Source organism: Stegodyphus dumicola, chromosome 7, assembly GCF_044657685.1.
Source record: "Stegodyphus dumicola isolate Sdum_Otavi_A_Nest chromosome 7, ASM4465768v1".
Taxonomy (NCBI): domain Eukaryota; kingdom Metazoa; phylum Arthropoda; class Arachnida; order Araneae; family Eresidae; genus Stegodyphus; species Stegodyphus dumicola.
In genome coordinates this window covers 184,538,880-184,566,652 of record NC_140774.1, presented here as the reverse complement: position 1 = coordinate 184,566,652, position 27,773 = coordinate 184,538,880, and the positions used below count along the sequence as shown (strand labels likewise).

The window sequence follows — 27,773 nt, the reverse complement described above, 5'->3', positions numbered from 1 at the left end:
ACATTAGATTTTTTTTCTGAGAACTCAGGTTCCTTATTTCAGTTATGCCCTTAGATGTTAAAGGAAGTTTATGGAAATTTAAAGAGTCCTTTCACAAAAGTTTGAATAAGAAAACTAATCTTGGCGGCACAAACAGCCCTTAGAGAGCCATGGCCGGCATTGCCCTGATATCTGCTTTCTAGACCGTGGGCTCAGGGGTGCTTGCGCATGTGTGCAGCACCCTGGACAGGTGTCCAGGGAAACTCTCTTACGGTAACAGCACCCTGGAAAAGTGCTCGGCTTGTCGCAGGACCTCCCGGTGTTTGGTTCCCAAGCGAACTTGGTACTCATTTTATCGACCCACTCAAGGGATAAAAGCCTGAATCAACCTTGCCCAACCCGTGGATCGAACCCCGGACCTGTTGTCCTGCTGCGCTGCGCGCTAGCCACTGCGCCACCGGGCTACAGTAAGAAAGCTATTAATAACATATTAATAGCGATTTTGAAGCTAATCGTAATTTTCCAGCCATTTAAAGGATTGTTCTCTCTCTCTTTTCTTCTTCTTATTTTTTATTTTGACAAATAGGTTATCAGTGACAGAAATATTATGACTTGCCGAAATATTTGCCTAAACTTAATACTTGCCGAAACTAGTATCCCTATACCCAGGAAAGTTTCATATCACTAGCGAAAAACTCCTAGGTTTTTGGAAGTATGTAGTTTCCTCCGCTAAACATAAAGATAGAGCTGTATTCGAATTTCGTTGAGGCAATAGATATGAAGGATTAAGTTCCTAAAACCGCGAAAATAGGTTCTCAAAATAAATGGACACTGAATTGCGAGAGTATTTTCGAAAGATCATAAATAAGGAAATAATTTCTAGGTCAGAAATTCAATTATTAATAGAAAGAGTTACATGGTAGTCCTCCAAGAATGTTTGCAAACTTTCCTGAGGAAATACTGGGAGGAGAAAGTTTTAAAAAGCAGATTTATGGAAACAGAAGATTTTAAAATTTGTTTTGGCATTCCCAATTACATTTCTTCCCTGATTAAAATAGAAAAAAAAAAAAAAAAAAAAAAAAAAAGATTTGCGTCTTTTTGTCAAAAACTTTCTGGTGCTGAGGAAAAGAGTTTGCGACCATTGCAGTTTAGTTTAGAATGCCTGCTGAATGTGATATTTCTTCGAAAACGTAAGAGCAGATCCGATACTTTAACCTATTAGGTGATTTCCTTTTCGATACAGATATAGATCCATATATGATCACATAAATTTTATATATTTGTCAAAAATCACTGTGCGACAGAAACAAATTCAACTACTTCTCTAATTTAAGCAATACAAATACTGTAAAATTCATTTATTTAGAAAACAAAAACTGTATTGGATTCATTTGGAAATCGAAAAGTTTACTTTTAGTGAAATGGTAATAAACACTATGATTCGTTGACTCGATATGTTAATAATGGTAACTCACATCCTAGAAACAGTTAAAGCAAATACGAAAAATGATAAAATTAATAATGATAACATGATAAATTTTTGAAATTCTGTATTTGGTTTTCTCTTTATCAACCGTGCATTAGACTTAATGACCCATTTTGTGCAGTTATTTGATGTAATTTTGTATATGTAAATTGTTGAAGTTATTTTGTCAGTTTAAACTGCTAAGCCTAACGGAGAAGATACTGCTTCGCCTTTTCCCTTTGCTTTCGGCGTAAAGGTGTTTGACTTCTGATATGCAGTTGTTACTTTTGACCAGATGTTCTTTGGCACCGTTTGTCTTTTTGCCCGGCGAGAGTAGGTGATCTAATTTTATTGGGAGCACCGTCTTTAAAGACTTGTATGCCCGTTGGTCAGTTTGTTCGATTTTGGTCATTAAACTTCGATTGCTTTGTAGAACTGTGTGTTTTTGTTTGTTTTTCCTTATTTATGAATACCTTTTATATATTTATGTGTGCTCTGCTAATGTGTTTTTAAGATTCTGTACGGAATTTATTTATTCTCTTACTATTTCTTTTTATAACTGCCCAGACGGTATAGTGGTTAGACGAGCCTGACTTGCGATACCCAAGGGCCCGGGTTCGAATCCCGGAGAAGGCATGGATGTAAATTGTCTGTTCCTTCATAAGAGGCAAAGGTGGCCCATGTATTGGGTTCCTCCAGGATAAAGAGACCACCACATCTGGCCTTAGGAATAGCCGATGTCGGCATAGCCAAGCGCCCGCCATTAAGGAAGGATTTCTGTTTATTTAATGTGTTTGATCTGAACTACTTTTTGTATTTTCTTCGGCTTTGGATTGTGGTGATGTAACATTATTTTTCTAAGTGATCTGCTTTTATTGGGAGCACCGTCTTCAAAGACTTGTATGCCCGTTGGTCAGTTTGTTCGATTTTGGTCATTAAACTTCGATTGCTTTGTAGAACTATTATCAGAGCACACATAAATATATAAAAAGTATTCATAAATAAGGAAAAACAAACAAAAACACACAGTTCTACAAATCAATCGAAGTTTAATGACCAAAATCGAACAAACTGACCAACGGGCATACAAGTCTTTGAAGACGGTGCTACCAATAAAAGCAGATCACCTAGTCTCGCCGGGCAAAACGACAAACGGTGCCAAAGAACATCTGGTCAAAAGTAACAACTGCATATCAAAAGTCAAACACCTTTACGTCGAAAGCAAAGGGAAAGGGCGCGAAACAGTATCTTCTCCGTTAGGCCTAGCAGTTTAAACTGACAAAATGACTTCAACAATTTACATATACAAAATTACATCAAATAACTGCACAAAATGGGTCATTAAGTCAAATGCTGCACAAAATGATGCCCGGCGAGACTAGGTGAATACTGCAAAAATGCATTTGATTTTCGATTATTGTAGTTATATTGTATTGTCGATATGAGTGAATTCGAAAATGTTTGTGATAACAATGAAGAAGACATTGAAGAATTAGTGTAGTAAGTATCTCTCGATTTGACTCAAATTTGGAGACCATTTGGCTACAACTTGGTATATCCAACTGTAATTGGTATAGTAACTGACTAACTGTAATTAATTACTATATGTAACTGTAACCGTATTCCTTTCAGTAATTTCGAAAAGGGAAGGTATCAGCTATTTCTCCGGGGAGGGGGAACTACATAAGGCTTGAGACAGCCTCATTTTCTCAGTAGTTAGTCCAGAGTTGAAATCGGAGTAGTGAAATCTCCGTGAGAATTTCGCGTTTGGATGCGTTTTGCATTGCGTTGTGTTTAACGCTTTTAGTAGTAAAATGTAGTTAGTTTAGTGCTTTTAGTAGTGAAATGTAGTTCGTGACTGTGCTCTGCGATAGTAAAAAGAGCCGTACGAGTATTTTTGTGGAAAATTCCAGAACTGTAAAGTGTTTCCTTTGGTAAAATACCTTTTTTATCAAGCTATCATCGATTATGTGTGTATTCAATACATTACGAAACATACGCACCCAAAAAATATTTGTTGATGATGAACAAATATGATGCTGAGCAGTACTGTGAAACAAGAAATATGCAGTTATTTAAGTTTAACTGCATCCAGAAATATGAATGATGCAAAGATACAGTTGCTTGTAAATCTGAAGCACTCACTCAGTCACGTTTATTATAATAACTGACTATTACGGCTATTATAATTACGACTATGGCTGATTATAAGGTATTTCTCACTTTTTCCTAGCGTTCCTTCGTGGTGTAGTGGTCAGCACACTGAGCCGGTATTCCAGAGGTCCGTGGTTCGATTCCCGGCGAATGCGGCTGCTAATTTTTCATCTTCCCTACTTCCAAAAATATCCTAATGTCTCTACAGTGGCGCCCGAACTAAAAAAGGTATTGGATGATGATTCTCCTCACCCAGTGTAAAGATCGTGACTTGTAAAGATCGTGACTTGTGAAGATCATGACCTTGTAAAGATCTGACTTAAAGAGAACGTGAAATATAAATAATAGGACAAGAACTTGCGTTTTACGGTGTGGCAACAAGAAGAGAATTCGGAAGATTTTTATATATATTTTGTTTGGAGAGTTTAAGATTTTTTTTTAGTATTTTAATAGTCGTAAGAGTTTTAACTGTAGTAGTTAAGAGTATAAAATTTTAATAGTTAAGAACTGCAGCATTTATTTTTTTGGTTCTGTTCTAAAATTCAAATAAAAGTATTTTGTTCATTCTGAAATTTAGCTTTGTTCTTCCTACAAGGTTCAATATCCAATATATTGAAATAAGGAAAGGATTTTTACTCCCAGGATTTAGCTAGAGTCCCCTAAAGGTCCCAGTCGTCCTTTAAAAAGGAAAGTATATAAGGTATTTCTCCCTCTTTCCTAGCGTGCCTTCGTGGTGTAATGGTCAGCACACTGAGCCGGTATTTCAGAGGTCCGTGGTTCGATTCCCGGCGAAGGCGGCTGCTAATTTCTCATCTTCTCTGCTTCTAAAAAATCCTAATGTCTCTACTGACTAATTCAGGCATTACGAGTATGGTTGACTATCACGTTTATTATAATGATCATTCAATTTTCAAATGTTCTTTGAAATCATTTAAAAGTCATTAGATTATGCAAACAAGCGAATGGAAATTTTGCAGTAAAAGAAAAAAAAATCGTCTCACGTTGGAAAAAGAGCACATGACATTTTAATCTTTCCCGAAACTAGGTTTTTTTTCTAATTACTAGGAAACTAATTCTAGGAAACTAGGTTTAATTTCTAATTACTGTATTTCCTGGTATAAAATCTAAAAATATCTTTTTCAAATACCATACTTTTTTACAGTTGATTAGCAAGATTTCAAAGAATTTATACAACATACAATGTTTTATTTTAAGAAGCGAAACATTCAATAAGTCATGAGAAGCAGGATGCCTATAATGCTTGCAATGATTACAGTCTCAAAAATTGGTGCTTCCGAGGTCTAATTCTCGAAATTAATTTGTTGAAGCAAGGATTCTGAAACAAAAGGATGATGATGTCCTAAAATAATGGATGAAGCCATTCAAGTACAGAAACATCTGGTAAACTTCAACAGATTAGATGGATTACGACAATGAGAACGGCTGTTATTTCAAAGGGAGAGCTTTATCATCCCTCTAAGGAATTATATCTGGAAATTAGGGGTCTATATAACCTGCAAAATGGCAGATATCTTGAAATCTTCAAATCCTCTTACAGAGAAAAACAAAATGTACACAAATGGCCAATTTAATGGAGATTATAATCTTTTCTTCAAAGATCTGTGCGTAAAATGATATTACCGAAATCTTAGCAATTTACTTCCTGATGATGAGGCATATTTGTCTACATAAATCTGTTTTATATTATATCATTTATTAGTAAGGACTAATTCCAGAGATTCCATATTCATTTTATTATTAAGAATCATTTTTATCATTTTTAATTTCTTAATGGTTTTAGCAGACAATAGGTACCGAAATTCTCGAGGAAAAAATATACTAACAAAGAATTCGCAATCTGAATATAAGAGATTGCAATTTAACATCTCATTAGAGTTGTTTGATCGATGTTTCATCTATTTACTCAAAACTTAAAATGTTTGAAACTGTAAAAAGTTTTGAAATGTTAAAATCATATACAAATATTTTTTTCCTTCTTAAATAAATGAAATGCCTTTTTTTCCAATTTATGGAACCAAATCATTGTTGGGTCAAAGGGGCCAGAAGGGCTATTAATTTCGTTTTGGCATTTCTCGCTGGTTCGCTATAAACGGCGTTTTCAAATTGTTGACACAAAATATTAGAGCTCTGTATTATATTTAAAGAAATTAAATAATGAACAATCTGCACAAAAGTATGTATGTTCCTCGCACTGTGAAAAACAACGGTACCTAGAGACATCGAATTTCGAATAACATAGTCCTCCACTCGAATATGGGTATCTGGAAACCCAAATTTGGAATATGGAATATGATTTACTATCTAGTTCATATTTTGTGAAACGTTAACGAATTTTTGATTAATAAACTCAAGGATTTCAAGCGAGCAATAACAACAGCAGTCTACAGGAGGGGAGGGGGAAAGGAAAAAAAAATATCTCCAGCTTGCGAGACTGTGCATTGAAAATCGTAAAGATATGCTCTTTTTAAATATTTTGTGATATTGCTGTTGAATTGAATTTTATGGTTTGAGTGCGAAAATCATGGTGTTTAAGAGGATTCATACACCTTAAAACTTCGATCTTCGAATATGTGACTTTTGCAAGAATTGGGATAACTTATTTATTTTAAAGCAATTACTTCCAACGTTTTCCAGCTGACTACATAATATAGCTGCTTTCTGAAATAGTAATCAGAAAGTTTGTGTTGCCACAAACATTTTTATAATTTAATCCGCTTTGTGACAAAATATTTCGTCAAGTTTCCACCTTGCGCGCACAGTTTAAAACATTCTGTTGCGTAATTTAATTCCATATTTAATACATAGCTTTTATAAGATTTGGAAACTACTGTGAACCTAAAATTCTAAGAATTTCATGTTAAATTTTTATTTAATTTCAATTTGAGTTTATGAAATGTATTTTATTAAAAAAATCTGTAATGTTCTCGCGCATAAAATTTTTTAATACTAAAATATTCATCAAATTTTTGGTTCAGTTAGAAAATAGTGACCATATAAAGAATTCCATGAAATTTCAAGTATGTACCATTAGCCATTTTTAAAATATCATGCGCGCAAGTTGGAAACATGACGAAAACTCTTGACACAAAGTGGATTAAATTACAAAAATATTTGTGGCAACACACACCTTCTGGTTACTAGTTTCTAAAGCAGCTATATTATGTAGTTAGCTGTGAAATGTTGGAAGAATTGCTTTTAAAATAAATAAAATATCCCAATTCTTTCAACAATCACCTATTCGAAGATCATAAGGGGTTTAAGGTGTATGAGCCCCCTTAATAAATAAATGTAACACACAAAATGTTAAAAAACGCCCTTTGGGGGCATAATATATATTCTGGGAGCTTTCAGATTTATTTTTATTTTTTTAATTTTAATACTATGATTCTGTATAATACTAGAAATAATTATGTTTTCTGGTAAATAATCACTTTAAGACACTTTGGCTTTGCTGAAATGGCGAATTTCAGCTTATCAAGCACTGTTTTAGAAAAACATATTTTTTTGGCGAGGGATGGGACTAAAAATACAAATTAAACTTTTAGCCCAAAGGGGCGCTAGCCCAGTAGGGCTATTAATTGTTAATGATGTTTTATGCTCACGCCAAACTAAGCGCTAGTTGGCGTGCTTAAGATACCAAGCTGTGCCAAATGTATGTATAAGTACTAGTTGTTCATGCTGTTCACACTGTCTGCGTTTTCCTGTATTCTGTGTGTTACTATTTGTGTGTTGCGCATTCAATAAATGTAGTTTTTGCAACGATGTGTGCCTATGGCTACGGTTTCACTGGTATCGAAACATTAGTATCGAAACGGCATTTTGCGTAGAATCACTAAAAACGTTGAATGTCTTTTCAAATAATTGCAACCAAATATATTTCAAGAAATTAAATAATGAAGAATCTGCATGAATGTATGTATGTTTCTGGCGTTGTGAAAAAGCAACGGATCTTAGAACCATCCAATTTTGAATAAAGTAGTCCTCCACCCGAAAAAGGGAACCCGGAAGCGCAAATTTTAAATTTCGAATTTGCTTTATTATCTGTTTTATATATTATAAATTTTAACGAATTTTTGCTTAAGAAACTCAAAGATTTCGAATCGAACAGTGGCGACACTGATAGGAATAAAATAGTTTTCTTTTCAGTACACGAGACTGTGTCTCGGAAATTCTAAAGATATGCTGTTCTTAAATATTTTTATCCCAAAGAAGCGTTAGCCTAAATGCGCTCGAAACGGCTATCAAACATGTGTGTAAATGTAAACAAAACGCCCCTTTGGAAATACTATATAATCTGAAACATTTCAGATTTTTTCAAAATATGTTTTACTAAATTATGTTAAACCAGCTAAACTAACTTAAACTAATGTTTTAAACATTAGGAGCTAGAGCTGAAAGGTCATAATAAAATATTATTAACCCTTTCCGGCGCACTACGTTTAAAAGTCGGAGTTTTGATAACAAAAAAGTAGGCTGTCTAATTAGGCCTAGAGGAGTACACAAGTAAAATTTTGTGAAGATAGCCCTTATCGTTTGAATTCTGTGGGTGTGCCTAAAGTGGACACACTGATTGAATAAAGCTTCGAAAAGAGTGCTGAAACGAGCATTGTTGTCAATGAACTGACCGATGAGATGCGGAGAAAAAAAGAATACAGACGCTCAGTTGTCCTAGATTATCGGTGAGCCCGGTCTGGGCACACCTAGGGTTCGCCGTTTGATTTTAGGCAAGATTCCAAGTTAAAAATGTATAACTAATATAGAATAAGGAGATTAGCATACATCCAAAAAATAAGATAGACATTTCTTTTCAAACAATTCCTTTTATGCCCTAAAAAAATTTGGAAGATTTCTTTGAAAAATGAAGGTCTTAAAAAACTGAACATGGCTAAAATATATGGACTGGTTTGTGTTGAGCTGCCATCTACTATAAATGAAGAAGGTTCAGAGTAACCTATAGTAATCTATATATCCTTTTTCATTTAATTTTTCTGTGCATACAGAAGGAAATTTTTAGGTGTGTCCAGATCGGACACAATGCGCCGCAAAGGATTAAAGTTAGACTTCTTAAAGTATTGCAGTAGGTCATATGGGTGTTGGTGTATTTAATTATGGCAAAGCACACGAGGGCTATCTGCCTAAAGGGAGGGGTGCCTTTCGTGGAGGACTTTCTAAGGGAAACTGGCTCGTATACACGTTACACATGGGGAAAACCACGAAAACGCCCATGCAGCCAGCCCGTTCGCGGGATTCGAACCTCAGACCGAACTACCAGTGTTCAGCGTCTTTACCGCTCGGCCGCTGGTGGGCTGTAGGTCATATGGGAACTTCACTAAAGTGGGACTCATATTGCACTTACGTAAAATGAAAGATTTTCCACTCGTTAATAGAGTCTCCGTTAATTAAGTAATTACAGATAGTGCCCGTAAAAAAATTCCCGAATAAAGAAAGAAATAATTGTTTCCGTCTAGAAACGATTGTTAATTAACCTGTCAAATTTAATTCATCGCAGACATCCAATTCCAAACTGTAACTGTTGCGGATATAAATGCGTTCATTCCCTTTCGAAATGCTGAAACTAGAGGAAAGCTCATTCTTTAAAATACACATTCATAGACGAAACTGTTCCTGTTTTCAAATGAGAGACTATTTTACGTTAATCAATCCAGAAACGGTCAAATTACACAATTCTAACAATTTTCCAATCAGAAAAATTCTCGTAAATATTTGATGTCCTGCCTTCACAGGTAAAGGAAGTAAAACAACAAGAAAAAAATGCTCTTAATACATGCATATTCAATTTTAACTGTATTCCTTAGTTAATTATTAATTTAGTTGGGAACGTTATCTTTACGCTGAAATTTACAAATACTGCTTGTCTTCACTAATTTACTCTAAATGTTATTTTAACCAAAATTAATTTTATGAAATATAATAATTTGCATATGTAAGCCTTGCTTTGCCTTGGATAATGTACTGTCTTTAATTATCACCGTCTTTATTATTATTTAGACTACGGGAAGGCTTAGAGGAAATATTTTTATGTAAAGACGTTATTCAGGAACCTGACTTGTATTCACATTGTGCAGGTAGTCAAGTAATTTTTAAAAATTTAGATAAATAATTTAATTTACGATGTTTTGAAGGTAAAAAAGTACAAGAGTAAATTAAAAATGAACGAGTTTAAATTATTCTTTATGCTTGTGCAATTAAATTTAGAGTACTAAATAACCATTCATTAACCGTAAAAGGGCCCACTAGCGGCCAAGCGGTAAAGTCACTGAACACTGGTAGTTCGGTCCGAGGGCGCATGGGCGTTTTCGTAGTTTTCCCATGTGTAACGTGTATACGAGCCAGTTTCCCTTAGAAAGTCCTCCACGAAGGCATCCCTCCTCTTCGGCAGATAGCCCTCGTGTGCTTTGCCATAATTAAATACACCAACACCAACAACCATTAACCGTAAAAGGACTGTCGAACGAAGTTTAATCTCGTCTGAAATTTTAGATTATATATAGCACAGATAAAGCAAAAGCCAAATGAAAGTGGCCCACCAGCGGCCGAGCGGTAAAGTGGCTGAACTCTGGTAGTTCCGCCCTAGGTTCGAATCCCGCGAACGGGCTGGCTGCATGGGTGTTTTCGTGGTTTTCCCCACGTGTAACATGTATACGAGCCAGTTTCCTTTACAAAGTCCTCCACGAAGGCATCCCTCCCCTTAGGCAGATATCGCTTAAGGCTTTGCCGTAATTAAATAACCTAACCTAACCTAACCAAATAAAAGTATTTATTGAAAAATGTCATGTGGACACCACATGATTTCCTTGTACATAATATTAAATTATGCACATTTTTTGCTGCGTCTCACTTAAACTTATTTCCTCGAATTTCATTAGAGATATATTTCTCACTCAATCAATTCAGTTCTCACTTCGTGGCAAGGGAAAAAAAAATACATAAAAACTCAAAATATCTTCATTAATAATTGTAAAACAGAGAAAAACCTAAAACACTAAATGGAGTTACAAACAATTTTTACAATTAAAATTAGAGTTTAAATTAATTAAAATTAGAGAGAAACATTTTATCGGTGTAAAAAACGTTTGGCCCCACTCAGCAAAACTCAACCCTGAAGTTTGTGCATAAATTGACGTAATTCACTATGCTACTAAGTTTCAAATGCAAACAAATGGCGACATCGTTAGATCTAGTGGAACTTAAACAACTTTTTAAATTCTAATTCAGAAGTCAAACAACAAAAATCAGCGTTATATTTTCAAAATTTTCACAGGACTAGTTTCGATGGTTTTACCGAAACACCATCCTCAGCTGCAAAACCGCAAATGAATGAGATAGGATATAATGATTAGATAAGATAAGAAAGCCTGGACAAGAACAAGCAAGTGGCGCCATCTGTTGGTGAAACCAGAACTAAAACATAATTTCTTTAATGGCCGAAGGCAAAGATGGATTGGAATTAGGATCGTTAACTAGAACAGAAAGATTTTTTGAAAGTGAAATGCCTCTAGAAAATCCAGTTCTCCAATGGAAGATGTTTTTTGAATAATTTTGGCAGCAGAAAAATTGAAAGTGTGATTTCCGGACCAACGATGTTGAGCAACAGAAGACTTTTGTGTTTCCTTTTTTCTAACATATGCTTCATGTTCCTTGACGCGAAATTTTAAGGCTCTCCTAGTTTGGCCAATGTAAATCAAACCACAATGGCAAGGAATCCTATAAATATCCCTAGAATTCATATCCGGAATAGGGTCTATGAGTATGGAACTCGGAATTTTATTGATGGGAGAATAAACAACCCGAAAGTTAAATTTCTGCAAAATATGTGCAACTTTATAGCTAATTGATGGAAAGAAGGGAATGACAACGGAATTTTGATAATTTCCTAAAACAAGAGTGTGCCTTTTAGTGTGTTGAGATGAGAATTTTTTAACTGCTTTATTAATAATGTTAGGTGAAAATCCCCTGTCAATAGCTATTGCTTTTGAATAATTTAGTTCTTCCTCAAGGGCTAGTTTGGAGGAGCAAACTTGAAGAGCACGGAAAACATAGGAATATAATGAAGCTAACTTTTGTTTAGTCGGATGACATGATTTAAAGTGTGGTGGAAGGCAAACCGATGAAGGTTTACGGTAAACCGCAGTACTGAAGTTGGATGTGTTACGTGTGACCAGAATGTCGAGAAACGGAAGAGAATTGCAAGTCTCAAGTTCAAAAGTGAACTGAATAGCAGGATCAATAGAATTCATTGTTGAAAGAACTTTATTCTTCATTACCTTCAAACAGGATAAAAGTATCGTCTATGTAGCGGAACCATGCCGGAAAGTTTAAAGTTTCTAACAATTTTGATTCATAATAATGCATGTAGATATCAGCCAGGATGGGACTGAGGGGGATTCCCATGGCGAATCCCTCAATTTGCTTGTAATATTTATTTTAGAAAACAAAATGTGTTTGTTTCAAACAGAGTTGCGCGAGAGAAATTACCTCATCAATTTCGATGCAAGAGAAATGAAATTCGCGAAGTCTGGTTTCTAGACATCTTAATGCTCCCTCCACTCAAACATTGGTGAATAATGATTTTACATCAAAAGAAACCATGAGTAAATTTCTAGGAGAAATGTTTTTAACCTTTTTTACAAACTCTATTGAATTTTTATGGTGTAAATTTTATTGTCTAATAGAGTTGAAAATCTAGAAACTAAATATTTTGCTAAGGGATACGAGGCAGTACCTAAATTTGATACAATAGGGCGGAAAGGAATACCACTTTTATGAATTTTGGGAAGAGCATATAATCTGGCACAATTCGCAACAGATGGGATAAGCGATTGTTTTAAGTTGCTTGAAATGATTTGTGAAGATTTGATCGCAGTTTTTTACTTTTGACAGGTCCGAAGGTGAAGGATCTTTAGGGATCGAATTATATGGTGCTTCGTTTAAGAGTTTAGTGACACCATCGATGTAAGTGTTGTTATCCATGACGACTATCTGGCCATCCTTGTCGGCCTTTGAAATGATAATATCCAGGTTAGAATGAATTTCGCGCATTGTAGCTCTTTCTCTCGCAGTTAGATTTGGTTTCAAAGGTTTATTATTGAATTTCACATTATCAGCGATAAGATGGCTAATCATTTCTTTCTGTGAATCTGAAACCTTACTGAATTTGAGAGCTTTTTCGATTGGAGTCAAAATCTTAGGAATCGAGGGTTTACAGGTTTGTGAGAAGTTAAAATTATATTTTAGAATTTTCTCTTGCTCTTCTGAAAGACTAACATTAGAAATATTAACTATTGGCTTAATGTTTACAATGGGAAGACTATTTAAACTGCTTGAACAGGAAGACTGTAAAAGAAGTTTTTCGAATTTAACTTCAAGGGTGTTTTTATGACGGTTAACTGCATTCTGCGTTCTAGACCAAGACTTTTGTTCAAGGGCAGTGAATTTTGGATATGAATTAGCGAGTTCCAGATGAAGCTTATAGAGTTCATGTTCAATTTTGGACAATTGTTGACGTGTATCCCTTATGATGGACCGAAGTAAGGCAAGCTTGCAATTTAACAGAATTCTTGAAACGCGACTGGAAGGTTTTTGATTAGATTTGATTTGAATAAAATTGGGGATCAATTTTTTACATTTACATTTAAGTAAAAAGTCAATATGATTCAGAAATTTTCGCCGTTACAGGCGTAATTTAGTGAAACGATTAACGGATGAAGGCATGATAAAAAATGCAGAAAATCAAACTAAATTAACTAAGCAATAATAAAACACACACAAAACAGCAGAAGTATCCCTCACTGAAACGAACAGAAAACAAAACGTTTGTAACCAAAATGCATAAAATCAGACAAGCAAAGCACAATATCCAAATATAACGAAACTAAACAGAACTCCAAAATTGCAAAAAAGTACTGATCGAAAATCATGCAATCACAATATGGCGGCCACACCACGTGCAGAAAAGAAAGCAAAAAATAAGCCTGTTTGGAGCTTCTATAATTAAGACACAAACAGGGGCTTTTCACCCAACATTATTAATCAAGCAGTTGAAAACTTCTCATCTTAACACACTAAAAGGCACACTCTTGTTTTAGGAGATTATAAAAATTCTGTTGTCATTTCCCTTCTTTCCATTAATTAGCTATAAAGTTGCACATATTTTGCAGAAATTTAACTTTCGGGTTGTTTATTCTCCCATCAATAAAATTCCGAGTTCCATACTCAAGGACCACATTCCGGACATGAATTCTTGGGATATTTATAGGATTCCTTCCAGTGTGGTTTGATTTACACTGGCCAAACTAGGAGAGCCTTAAAATTTCGCGTCAAGGAACATGAGGCGTATGTTAGAAAAAAGGAAACACAGAAGTCTTCTGTTGCTCAACATTGTTGGACCGAAAATCACGCGAAGTCTGGTTTCAATTTTTCTGCTGCCAAAATTATTCAAAAAACATCTTCCATTGGAGAACTGGATTTTCTAGAGGCACTTCACATTCAAAAAAAAAATCTTTCTGTTCTAGTTAACGATCCTAATTCCAATCCATCTTTGCCTGCGGCCTTTAAAGAAATTATGTTTTAGTTCTGGTTTCACCGACAGATGGCGCCACTCGCTTATTCTTGTCTAGGCTTTCTTATCTTATCTAATCATTATTTAATATCTTGTTCATTTGCGGTTTTGCAGCTGAGGATGGTGGTTCGGTAAAACCTCCATCGAAACTAGTCCTGTGAAAATTTTGAAAATATAACCCTGATTTTTGTTGTTTGACTTCTGAATCAGCATTTATTCGGCGTGTTTGTGTCTTTTTATATTGTTGATAAATCTACAACTATTGCATGAAAATTAACTAAAAGTATAAAACCTTAACCAAAACATAAGAACAATATAATTCAACCATTTTTAAAGCAAAAAATGTCAAATTTACGAACATGTAAGAAAATAAAAACTTAGTTCACAGAGTGGGTATATGTATGCATATATTTGTATACTTAATGGTGCGGCCGATTGCGGCTAAAAGCGAGGTGCACATCTACATGTTATAGCAGTCCCATATACAAAATTTTAATATTCTGAGATTTTCGTTTAGTTATGCTAGATACAAACACACGTACGTATGTCACGGAAAAATCTCTTTTGAATCCATTATAAATCCATTTCACAATCCGTTTTGTGAGAAAGAGTCATTTATTCTGTCCGCACGTACAGATGCAACACAAAAACATCGTTCAAATGGAATCGAGAGCCGTGAAAATGGATAATTTCGATATTTTCAGGGTAACATTACTTCTTTTACTTTGTACATGGAAGTAAAAACACGTCCACAGAACCAGAGTTTTGCAAACATTCCGGTAACATAACAGAAAATAACAGCTTTTTAACATAAATTCAAGGTAAATGTACTTCACAACTAAAGTATAATGAAATTAACAAAGAAGAGATATAGGAAAGCCAAAATGATAAGTACTAAAACTTAACTAAATTAAAGAGTTAACCCTTTCCGGCAGGCTACCTTTTAAAATTGGAGTTTTGATAAAAAAAAAGGAAGGCAGTATAATTAGGCCTAGAGGAGTACACAAGTAAAATTTTGTGAAGATAGCCCTTATCGTTTAATTCCGTGGGTGTGCCCAAAGTGGGCACACTGATTGAATTGAGCTTCGAAAAAAGTGCTGAAACGACCATTGTTGTCAATGAACTGACCGATGAAATGCGGAGAAACAAAGAATACAGAATCTCATTTGTCCTAGATTATCGGTGAGCCCGGTCTGGGCACACCTAGGGTTCGCCGTTTGATTTAATTCAAGATTTCAAAGTAAAAATTTAAAACTAATATAGAATAAAGAAACAATAATGTTATGTTAAAAATAACATAGACATTTCTTTTCAAACAATTCCTTTTATGCCCTAAAAAATTCTGGAAGATTTCTTTGAAAAATGAGGGTTTTAAAAAACTATAAACATGGTTAAAATACATGGACTGGTTTGTGTTGAGCTACCATCTACTATAAGTAAAGAAGGTTCAGAGTAACCTATAGTAAGCTATAAATCCTTTTTCATTGAATTTTTCTGTGCGTGCAGAAGGAATTTTTTAGGTGTGTCCAGACCGGACACACTGTGCCGCAGAGGGTTAAAACTGAGAGTATGTGAATTTAAATTTAATTAAATATAAAAGCGTACAGCTCTGTCAACTTTGATCTGTACTCTTTGTCAACAAGAACTGGGAATATATGCAACGTAGAAAATTTTATTCCTTCAGTTTAAAATCATTTGTCTGTATATTTATTTTTATAATTTTTACAATTTACCTTTGAAGAAGTGCGAACTTATGTAACCCAGAAAAGGTCGCAACATCCAAACTGCTAAAGCATTTATTCATATATCTAAAAAGGGCCCACCAGTGGCCCAACGGGTAAAGTCGCTGAATACTGGTATTTCGGTCTGAGGGTTTAGATCCTCGAATGAGCTGGCTGAATGGGTGTTTTTGTGGCTTACCCCATGTGTAACGTGTATACAAGCCAGTTTCGCTTAGTCCTCTATGAAGTCCTCTACGAAGGTATCCATACCCTTACGCAGATAGCTCTTGAGGCTTTACCGTAATCACATAAACCAAACCAAATCAAACATCTAAATATTTAATCTACGCTGCACTTTACGTTCCGAGAATTATAATGATACATAGCCTTTAAAATGTTCTAGAATCTCAGTTGAGAAAGCATTTACCCACAGATATTTCGATAATGTAGTTCAGACAGATGTATTTAAGTCAGGGCTGGAGTACGATTTTCCATTTGCTCCGTTTCAGGAAACATATTAATAAAAAAATAATAATCTTCAGGTTTCAGATTTTAATGGTCAATCAAAAAGGTTTGCTAAGGTTTCTTATGCTCTCGCTTATGTTCGCGATCTACCAGTCTGTTGTTTAACCCACTCCAAGTAATCCATTTTTTTTGTCTTTGTAGCTTTATTATTAAGCATAATTTTCATCGCACTTAACGCCTATAGAATTCGATAACAAAATTACAAAAATTTTAAAAGCAGCATACGTTTAGAATTCCCGATGCAGCTATAAGTGTCGGCATACGTTTTTTTCCAGTCTTTTCTCAGTTTAATATTCAGTTTTTTTTAACTCAGATAGCTTTTCAAAACTTTTTTTTTATTATTAACATTTTGTATGTTTACTTTATTTATTCCGTATCACGTTATTGGCGCTTACGTTACATAAAGTTCAATTCAACAGCAAAATCACAAAATATTTAAAAACAGCATATCCTTAGAATTTCCGCTAGACAGTCTTGTGCGCTGGAGATAAAAATGCTTTATTCTGTACAGAGTTTTAATGTTTTATTCCGTATTTATATTTGAGAGTTGCCATTGCCCGCTTTGAAATCGTTAATGAAAAATTCCTTAAAATCTCACAGTGTATGAAATAGATAATAAAACAAAATTCGAAATTAAAAATTCAGGGTTCCAGCTACCTGGGTTTGGGTGGATGACTTCGTTATTCAAAAACTTGATGGCTCCAGGTACCGTTGTTTTATCATAATGCAAGAAACATAAATATATTCATGCAGATTCATCAATATTTAATTTCTTTAAATATAATATATTTGGTGGCAACTGCTTGAAAAGTGATACAACGCATTTAAAGTGTGTTGTTGTTATATATGCTCACTTGTCTGACGTAGTCATCCCAAGCCCATGAAATTCCTCGTAGCAAGGAACGCAAATTTGCGCCTGTCGTTGGCAACGGCCTTGAGTACCTAGTACGTGACAGTGCGATTTTAGCTCAGTTCCGCCCCAATTTTGATAAAGAGCACCCCAGGAGGGGGGTCCGAGGATCTCTATCCCTCTTCCTTTCCGCAAGCCACACAAGAGAACTTTCGGCTCGCTGCATATTTAGAGTGCCGCCATGATGACCTCCATGATGACGCTAACCTCTATACCTGTTGGGCGGGGCATTTAAGAGTTTCGAAACAAAATGGCGTTTGGATACTAACGTCCCTTTTGGACTAAAAATATATCAAAACATTCTTGCATTTCCTTTATTCATTAGATCCTTAAGCAGTGGAAGATAGTTTCTGGACATTTATTTGAACCAGAGAAATTTCTTATTCATAGCGTTAAGTCTTGTAATAATAATCAATAGAGTCATAATTTCTTAGCCATTTTTCATTTGACTTAATCCTTCTTTTTAAACTGAAACGTCTTTATATCAAATTACATTTTTTTGCGCTATCTTCGCAGAGATCATATCATTACCTCAGATTAAAAATTTACACAGCGAAAAGGCTAATGCTAAAGCATTATATTAAAGAATGATTAACTCTGATAGAATTACAGAAATTCAAGAATTCCGTGTTGAAAAATACCTGGTAATAAATCTAATCGAACTAACTAAAATATGACGGCAATCATAAATTTTTAATTGGACAGGATAAGGAAATAACTTGAAGATTTAAATAAACAATAAATCGGGCCGTCTTCTTTGTAATCTAGCACCAATCGATTTTTACAACATAATAATATGCTTCGCGTCTGAAATTAAGAGCGAAAATGCATGTTTAATGAGAATAAAATCAATACAATTGAATAAATGTAGCGTAGAAATTTCATGCTATTTGCTTTCTTTTGTCATCATTTCCAAATGATTGCATATTTCTTGCCTTCCGTTTTAATTCATTTATTTTTCCATCATTGTCATAATTGGCGATGCCTTATTTTTTAAATTTTGAAGTTATTCAAAAGCTTTTAAGGAGTAGGATGATGAAGGCATTTAGTACAAAGTTAAAATGCTTCCTTTTATAATGTATTTACTGTAATTAAAACTAAATTAAAAATAATGTTATCTTCTTCCCTGTTGAAAGTGAGCTATTCTGCCTTTCGCTTTTTAGAGTGCGTATGCTTAATTTAATTCTCATTTCTAAGTGCACGAAATTAGGCTGATCGGATAAAAATTTACTTAAATTGCTGTTTGGTATATGTTTTTTTTAAAGTATTAGAAAATTTGATCATTTCAATTTAAAAACACAATTATGCTATGACATTTTAAAGTTACATTAATCAAATCCAACTAATGAGACGTTATTATGCTGTCATTTAAAGAAGTATTAATAAATGTTGTTCTGGGGAATGTTTCGCAAAAAATATTAATTGCAACAGCGTGGTGTATCGAAATGAATTTTGGTATGTTAATAAAAGGTATTAAACGAATGCATAACTCCCTTCACGTGAATGGTGTGCTTAAATTAAGACTACTGTATATGTATATATAGAATCTATGCATATGTATACTGTAACGTATTTTGCAGTATTTAAAGCGGCAAGGCCGTGTATATACGGCCTAGAATATTTATCGTGATATCTGTAAGAACGTATATATACGTGCATATTAAAATATGTCAACGAAATTAAGGCAATTTATCAAAAGAAATCAAATCCAGGTATGAAATACCAGTAGAGGTTTTACATTAAAATCAAAAAAATAATTTGTTCTCATAGTAGTTTTGGGAAATTTGTGCTTTCTTAGCGAAAATCCTCGCCGCTCAGAGGGTTAACAAAATAACAGATGATCTTCTTAGTAAAACATAAATTTTATTTTTAATTTACTGTGATAGATAATTTGAATATCGTATTTTAGTTACAATTTTTTCATACATCTTTTAGCTGCTAAAATTTCAGAATAACAATTTTAAACAATTTCTTACGTTGCTGAGGAACGATTAAATGATACAAATACGGCGTTGCCACTCCAGTGTTACATATATTTATTTGTTAAATAATAAAATATTGCGATACATATATCTATGTATGTGAGATAAAAAATATTAAACTTCTAATTTTAATTGGCAATAGCCCCTTTTATTTTTTATTTTAATTTGGATATTTCTCCTTTCTGTCTTAAAAATAGTAATCTATGTCACATGGCTGGCGTAACGCTAATAACGTAGCTAATTCGAAACTTAAACTCGAAACTTTGAAAACCTCTCTAACCTAAGCCAATATTTTCTCCTGCTGAGATTCCATATTTGCGCACTTTTGCTTTTACTTAGCTTCCTCTGTTCTATCGCAAAAGCTATCTAGCTGTGCTCTCGTTCTATCGCAAAATCATCAATAATGCAAATAGTCTGATAAATAGGCATGATTAGAATACCAAGTGAATTGTGGTCATACATGTCAATTGAAAAACAAATGAATATTTAATCTTACTCGGTTGCTAAGTTTCCTAGTCATTACGGATTCAATTCTACGTTTTATGCCACCTGTATTTCTTCGTCTCTATGTATCAATGTTCCTACATCAGTATTTCTAAATTTATTTTTATTACATATGTGTAAATCGATAACATATTACATATAGTCGCATACAAAGTTTCTTTGCCTAGGAACTAAACTTTGTTTGCCTCTTTTGCTGGATCTAGTGGTATGATTCCTATCTCTATCTTTGGAAAAATGAAGTCTAAATATTGATGAACCTTTACCCACGTATGTGTATTACATTATTTCTTTTAAGGTGCATAATTACATATTTCTTTAAATATTTTCATTTGACATTGATGCATTCGTGTGATAGCCATATCGGACAATTATATAATTTACAGTTTTAGCACTGAGAACATTGCCAAGAGTGGGTACCATAAAAAGACCAGCAAACATCATCAACGCCTCTGTCTTATGGTATGGTAATTCAAACTCGACCCCATTAAACATTACAGGTGTACTCTTCAACCATCATATAAACGGACAAACAAAAAATATCAGTCGTAATGCAGTGACTGCCAATCTTGTGCTGAGGAAATCATTTTAATCCACAATTGAGAATAATCAGGCGGTATTTTCATTGATTTCCATTTTTAACTGGATTATTTAATTTAATAAAATTATTCAAGTATTCAATTAAAAGGCTTTGTATCAGCCTGTCGAAAGAACCTATTGTTATTTGAGAACCATACCCTTTCGTTTAGTTTATTCTAGCAAAGCATACTAGGGCTATCTGTCTAATGGGAGAGATGCTTTCGTGGAGGACTTTCTAAGGAAGACTGGCTCGTATATACGTTACACATAGAAAACATGAAAACGCCCATACAGCCAGCTCGTTTGTCTTAATTCGAACCCAGGTCGGAACTACCAGTGTTCGCAGATTTTACCGCTCGGCTACTGGTGGGCCTTGGGTACCATGTTCTTGTCATATCAGGAAAAATTAATCAAATTTTATTGCTAATGTTAAGCAACTAAACTATTTGTTTTCTCCCAATTTAAGCTAATGCTATATGAAAAGGTGTAATTTTACGTTTTTACAAACTCTCATTAGATAGTTGAAATATATTTATTAATAACAGGATATATATATATATATATATATATATGCGATGTACCAGCTTTTGTCGTAGCTTAAATTATCAGACAATAAGTTTTAAAAAAAGGATCAATTTATTATTATTCAGGAGAAATAGCAGTTACAAAATCAGATATCCGGAGTAAATAAAAAGAATTTTTAATAACTTTTTGTATGAAGTTTACTGCATCGTGACATTTAAGAAAAAGCCCCGATATTCTTTTGCGAGTCCTTTTATAGCCTCTGGAAAGGCGGAGTTTCCAAGGAATGACGTCAGCTTCGTCAGCAAATCCAGTTCGCTTTAAATATTTCCAGAACATTGTATAAATTTACGTGTAGAAAAGGCGGGAAAAACAACTTGATTACGGGGCTGTCGATTTAATTCCACGTGCTTTCAAATAAAAGAACGTCGCCATTAAAAATGAAAAGAACATACAGTTAGAATTTTAAGTGTATTCTTGAATATGTAATTTTATTATTACATATATATAATATAATTATAAAAAATCACTAACTAAATATATTTTTTTAAAAGTTCTGCTTCAATTTTTGTTAAGTTTTTTAATTACTATAAAGCATTAGTTGATTTAATTTTAACCCCTTTTACCTCAATTTTGATATTCATTTCAATAAATTCTAACTTTTGCCATAGGTTTAGTTATAACATATCATGAAAAAGCTTTAAATTATATTTAATTAAAAAAATAAATCACCAGATACGTCCACTATCCTCATTGCAAGTGAGAGTGTCAGTATCATTATCAGAATATTTCAGACAATCTCGAGAACACATGCAAAATTCTGTCGAATTTGCGAGCTCGAAAATTTCTGCGATTGCTATCCTTTTGATAGTATGGCAAATATACACATAAACTATGCCTAATTAGATACAACAACAGTCCCTTTACATCGGAAACTGTGAGAGGAAAAAAAATCGAACAAAGTTTAAATAAAGTTGAAACTTCGTCCTTACCTGACGATGGGTCTTGCCTCGTAGCTGATATACCGAAATCTGAAAAAGAAAGTAATTTGGAAAGCATTAGTGAACGAGAATACCACTTTGAATAGGAAGAATCTTCCTACTTTCTCTCACGTTTCGTTAAAAGAAGGAGCAGAATTTTGGCTGCATTCCAAAACATGCTTAATGATCCGTAATTTCAAAGCCTGTGACGAAGTTTAAGGTAACTTAAGCAAATTTCTATGTTGTGATGTTACAGATTAAATTTAGCAATGATCCCAAATATTTTAAGATAAAAGAACATATCTTTTTTTTTATATTATCTTTTAGCATTAATTATGGAAGAACTCCGATTATCCGAACTCTAAGTTCTTGTGTCTAGATTAAGCAGAATCAACATTTTTGTTAATATATTTATGTGCTTAATTTTCTCGTACATTAAAATAATACGAAAAATATAATACATCGTAATACATATTGTTACCAGATGTCCAGTTGCGGTAAGATAGCTTCCCCACAAAGCGAAGGTTGCCAGAAAGTGGCAAGGAAAAGCAAGATTGTTTGTTATATTTGGCCCGAAATCGCCTATTTGGCGACAAAACCGTCTATATGCCACAGGTGGAGTGAGAACATTCTTGAGCGAATTCTTACCCGTTTTTCCGAGAATGTTCTCGGAGGCAGGTTAAAAGCTATATATACCCTACCTGTACGCGAAGTAGGAGAGTATCTAGGGCATGTTGAGTTCAGTAGTAGTGTCTTGAGTTCAGAGATCAGCTCGGGAGCGATCGACCGAGTCGGAAGTAGTACTTTAGGTTGCCAGAAAGTGGCAGGGTAAGGCAAGGTTGCCATATTTGGCCCGAAATCGCCCATTTGGCGACAAAATCGGCTATATGCCACAGGTGGTGTGAGAACATTCTTGAGTGAATTCTTACTGGTTTTTCCGAGAATGTTCTCGGAGGCAGGTTAAAAGCTATACATATCCTACGTTCCATACGCGAAGTAGGAGAGTATCTAGGGCATGTTGAGTTCAGTAGTAGTGTCGTGAGTTCAGAGATCTGCTCGGGAGCGATCGACCGAGTCGGGAGCTGTACTTTAGTACTTTGCCGTGAAGCTATCTTCGCCGTTATAGCCTGAAGGCTGTGTTGCTGATTGTTTTAACGTGTCTGTCGTAGTTTTCGACGACTGTAACACGTCTTTGGAATTATCCTGTGCAGTGCTGATAAGCAAATTGTTTTTTGATATTTCATTAAGTATTGTCCTCAATCGCTCCAAATCCACGAACCCGTAGAACGCAAAAATATTTTAAGAATATATTAAAAAATTATATTAATGTTATTAAATTAACTCATATGAATATTTTTGAGACTTAGCCTACAATATTCGCCAATAACATAACTCAAATATACATTTACCTGGCATATATGAAACTTCTTTAATTACGTATCGAGCAGATGTTACTCAATTCTCTCTTTAGACGCAAAATAAAATTTCCCATCTTGGTCACAATAAACATATATATTCCTGCTTCAGAAAAATGACTACCCAAGCATCCAAATTTTTTTAATATAAAGTGGAGTTACTGCTCAATTGCAAGTAGTTTGGATATTTGGAGTTCTATCATAATTAAAGAGATTACAAAAACAAGATATTATAAACGGCATCAAATAGTATAGTAAATTGCATTTAATAAAAAGTTTTGAAATATGACCATAAAAATAAAATATATTCATTAAAATAAATGATTTAAGGTTTTCAAAATAATCAAAAGCAATATAACCGATCACAGCCATTAAATCCAGCTTCTAATATAACTTGAATTTTTATAATTACATTTAATTAACATTGATAGTAAAAAGTGCAAAGTTAAAAATCAGACTAAAATCATGTAAAAAAACAGCTAAAAAGACTAAATCATGTGAAAAACTAAAATCTAAATTTTTTACTAAATTTCTTCTTTCTTTACTATTTCCTTACTAAATTTAGATTTTTTTAGTAAAAAATCTAAATAAAGTAAGTAAGTAAAAAAGTAAAAAAGTAAAAAATCTAAATTTTGTACTAAATTTTTTACATGTAAAAAACTGTAAAATGTAACATGTAAAAATTTAAAAAACTAAATAAGACTAAAATCATGTAAAAAACAGCTAAAAATTATGCAGAAACATATCCAGCAAAAATTTTAATAACAAATTCCATTTCAGTTTTAAATAATAAAACACTAGTAATATTTTTTAATTTTATCTACTGTAGTAAATAATAATACTTATCGATAAATGCAGTAAGTTAAACTCTTTTAAAGTGGACAAAATATTTAAATATACTATGTTTTTATCATGGTACTGTGTAAAATAACTTGACAAATATTTAACGGTTATTGTTTTACAATCAAGGTTGTATATGCAGCCACAGAAATAGGATAAAATATAACGTTTATAAGGTATTTTCTCTCACCTTTCCGCATGCCTTCGCGGGAGCACAATCCATGTGTCCCAAATGTCGAATCCTAGCGAATTATTAAGTCTCCTGCATCGAAAACGCTAATGACTCTACAAATGGCGCCCGAACTAATAAAGACGGTGTACGATAATTCATCACAACCAGGCTTTGATGATGGGGAGGGGGGTCTCTTGATTCCCATTCGCCCTTTGAAATGGGTATTATATAAGGTATTTTCTTTCTCCTTTCTGCGTGCCTTATTAGTGTAACTAGAAGCACCCCCGACGTAAATTTGGGAGCCCAGAGTTCGAATCGCGTAAAGGCACTGCACATTTTTTACGTCTTCTGCATCGAATGTAACCTCAATAATATTCTTAATATATCTGCTTATTTTAGAAAAACCTTTCAGTGACCAATGGAGACCTTCTTTGTGACTGAAACTGTTACAGGAATTTGTTCAGTCTCTGTGATAATTTGTTATTTTACTGTTACCTAGATTTTATGTAATATTATTCTTTTAACGTCGAATCTAGGTGATTTTACTCATGCTTGAAAGTCTTTTTACATTTATTAGCTCATTATTTATTAACTTTTGAGATGAAAATTTTTTAAATAAATTGTAAACATCGTGTTCTTATTCAAAATTATTTCATTTTTACTTCCTTGTACGAAGTAAAAAGGAAGTATTGTAATCGCGAAAACTTTCAAGCAGCATATTTCAACGAACGATGTTTTTGCATGATATTTGCAATTTAACGATGTTTTTGCATGATATCCGTACGTAAGGTCAGAAAAAAAGACTCTTTTCTTCCAAAAAATTATAAAACTGCTTTAAGATTAATTCTGAAGAGAATTTTTCATGGTGTCTGTACGTACGTGCGTATCTCGCATACCTCAAAAACGAGTAGCCTCAGAACGTTGAAATTTTGTATATAGGATTGCTGTAGCATGTAGATGCGCACCTCGTATTTTGGTTGCAATGAGCAGGATATATATATATATATATATATATATATATATACGAGGGGAGTCAAATGAAAACCATAATTATTTTTTAAAATATTATTTATTGGTCACACAGGGTACAGAAGTAAATCACTTTTCAACAAAGTCCCCTCCTCGTTCAATGCAAGTCCGCCAGCGCTTCGGAAGAGCCTGAATACCTGCAGAAAAAAAGTGATGGCGCAACCACTCGTGCACCGCGTTGCGTACCTCTTCATCGGAGTGGAACTTCCTGCCGCCCATTGCTTCTTTGAGCGGACCAAACAGATGGAAATCGCTCGGTGCGAGGTCTGGAGAGTAAGGGGGATGTGGGAGATATTCAAATTTCAGGTCTGTGATGGTCGCAACCGTTGCACGTGCCGTATGGGGCCGTGCATTGTCGCGTTGCAGCAGCACAGCGGCTTACAGCAATCCACGTCGTTTCGTTTTGATGGCAGGCTGGAGAGGATTTTTTAGGAGGTCCGAGTACGTAGCACTCGTCACAGAGGTTCCTAATGGCGTGTAGTGTTCCAAGATGATGCCCTTTTCGTCCCAAAAGAGGGTCAGCATAACCTTCCCTGCAGACGGCTGTGTCCGAAACTTTTTGGGTTTCGGTGATAACTTTTTGGGTTTGTATCATTTTTTGTACCCGTAGAATTTTCCGAAACCGAGTTTTTTCAGCCCTCTTTCTAATACCAAATTTAACAGATTTATGAACGAAAGTCTAAAACAATAATTAGGTAAATGTATATGATTGGAATTTTTGTTAGACTCAAGATATATTTTTTTGTTTAACCAAATCTTCATAAATGCGGTGCAGCTTTTAACATACAAAAACAATGCGATGCACCATTGATTTTGTATGTTATTCAATAATTTGCATTAACACATTGCCTAGCAATCCATTTAGATTGCTCGCGAAATATCCCTCTCTTCTCATCAATGTGTCATCCTTCGAAATTCCCCCACATGTCGTGATCTGACGTGCTCGAATGGAAGTGTCTTAATAGGCCACGTTTAAGCTAGTGAATGATCGTGGTTGTGTCTATTTGGGTGTGGTAGATAGGTAGAAAGGTCGTACTTATTTACTCTACAGATAACAGGTTTCTACTCTTAATTACGCAACTGCTGCTGATTAACTACTGAATGATTAATCGTGCTCGGGCGATGAGTAATAAGAACTCTACTGTTAATCTTATTTTCGTATAATTACTTTCAGCTAACTGCGATGATCTGCCAATCTGCAAATTGATAATGTGAGTCATTTCAAATTGAAACTTATTATATATCATTGCATTACTTTATCTAATTAATTTAAGTGCAAAAACGTAAAGCGTTATTTAAAGGATGTCTTATCTAACTTCTTTTACCTTCATCGTCAAATCTGTATTAATAAGCTTAAATATATGGTTGAGCTTGTGGATTTTTAGTATCGTAATTCTTAGGTGCATTCTTTTGTATTATGTACTAGCTGTTGCTCGGCATGCGTAATATGCATAACCCGGCATGGCGTAACATGCGTACAACGGCATGCGCTGTAGTGCTACTTAAAGGAAAGAAAGTATTCGTGTTTGAATTCTGTTTATTGGAATGCTTTTGGATACACAGTACTTTTCTCATCTTTCGGGCACTTTCAGCTTTTACCCACATAGCAACATTTCTGGGCTACATTCGGTACTTTCCCATTTTGGCGGCGCAAGCGATAAAGTCGCCAAAAGTGGTACAACCGAAGCCAAACAGAACAAACAGAATATCCTCACTGGTAACCTTTCATGGCTCATTTTCAAAACAAACAGGTCGCAGCCATTTCTTATCAAATTAATTATTTCTTTCAATACTAGGCATACAATTAATAGAATTTTTACCCAGATAGCTCAATTTTATGTCCTAAGTCCATTCTCTGTAATTAGTCAATTAGGATGCAATGACATTGCTCATCCGAAGGCGAAAATATAGACAATGTAAAGTCGAGGGTTAAATTCATCAGTTCTAATTAAAATGCACTAGCGAAATAAAGCACTGCGGTTTTACATAATTCCAGAGTAAGTTATTCGTACGAATTGAAATAATTATTGCATTTAAAATTGTATTCCAAATTAAGATTTAACTTTAAATTAATGTAGATAATTACTGAGAGAATTAGATTTTTGTAGCGTAGTTTACGTGAGATGAGATCACTTGGGATCACATGATATGAAACGGCAAATCAGGATGTTGTACCATGAAAACATCTAGTGAATTTTTAAATTAATGTCTTTTTACAAATTTATCGGCTTTCATTATTGTCTTTTTACAAAATTTTAAACGATATTAAAATTTTTATGCCTTCAAAATAAAAATGTCTTAGAACTAACATTTTAAGATTTTTTATGTGTATACTATATGTTGTCGAAAATAAAATCTGCTTGGCGAGATTTGTGTCGGCAAAACGGAAAAGTACCCTA

General features: G+C 34.2%; 1 protein-coding gene across 1 annotated transcript in view; it reads right to left on the bottom strand.

Annotated features, from left to right (window-relative positions):
* LOC118196431 (suppressor of lurcher protein 1-like) overlaps positions 1 to 27,773 on the bottom strand; it is a 293,365-nt gene that overhangs the window by 150,905 nt on the left and 114,687 nt on the right. Inside the window, exon 4 of the mRNA XM_085821452.1 lies at positions 21,931 to 21,969. Coding sequence (XP_085677578.1) covers positions 21,931 to 21,969 — 39 coding nt within the window. The remainder of the gene's footprint in view (positions 1 to 21,930; positions 21,970 to 27,773) is intronic.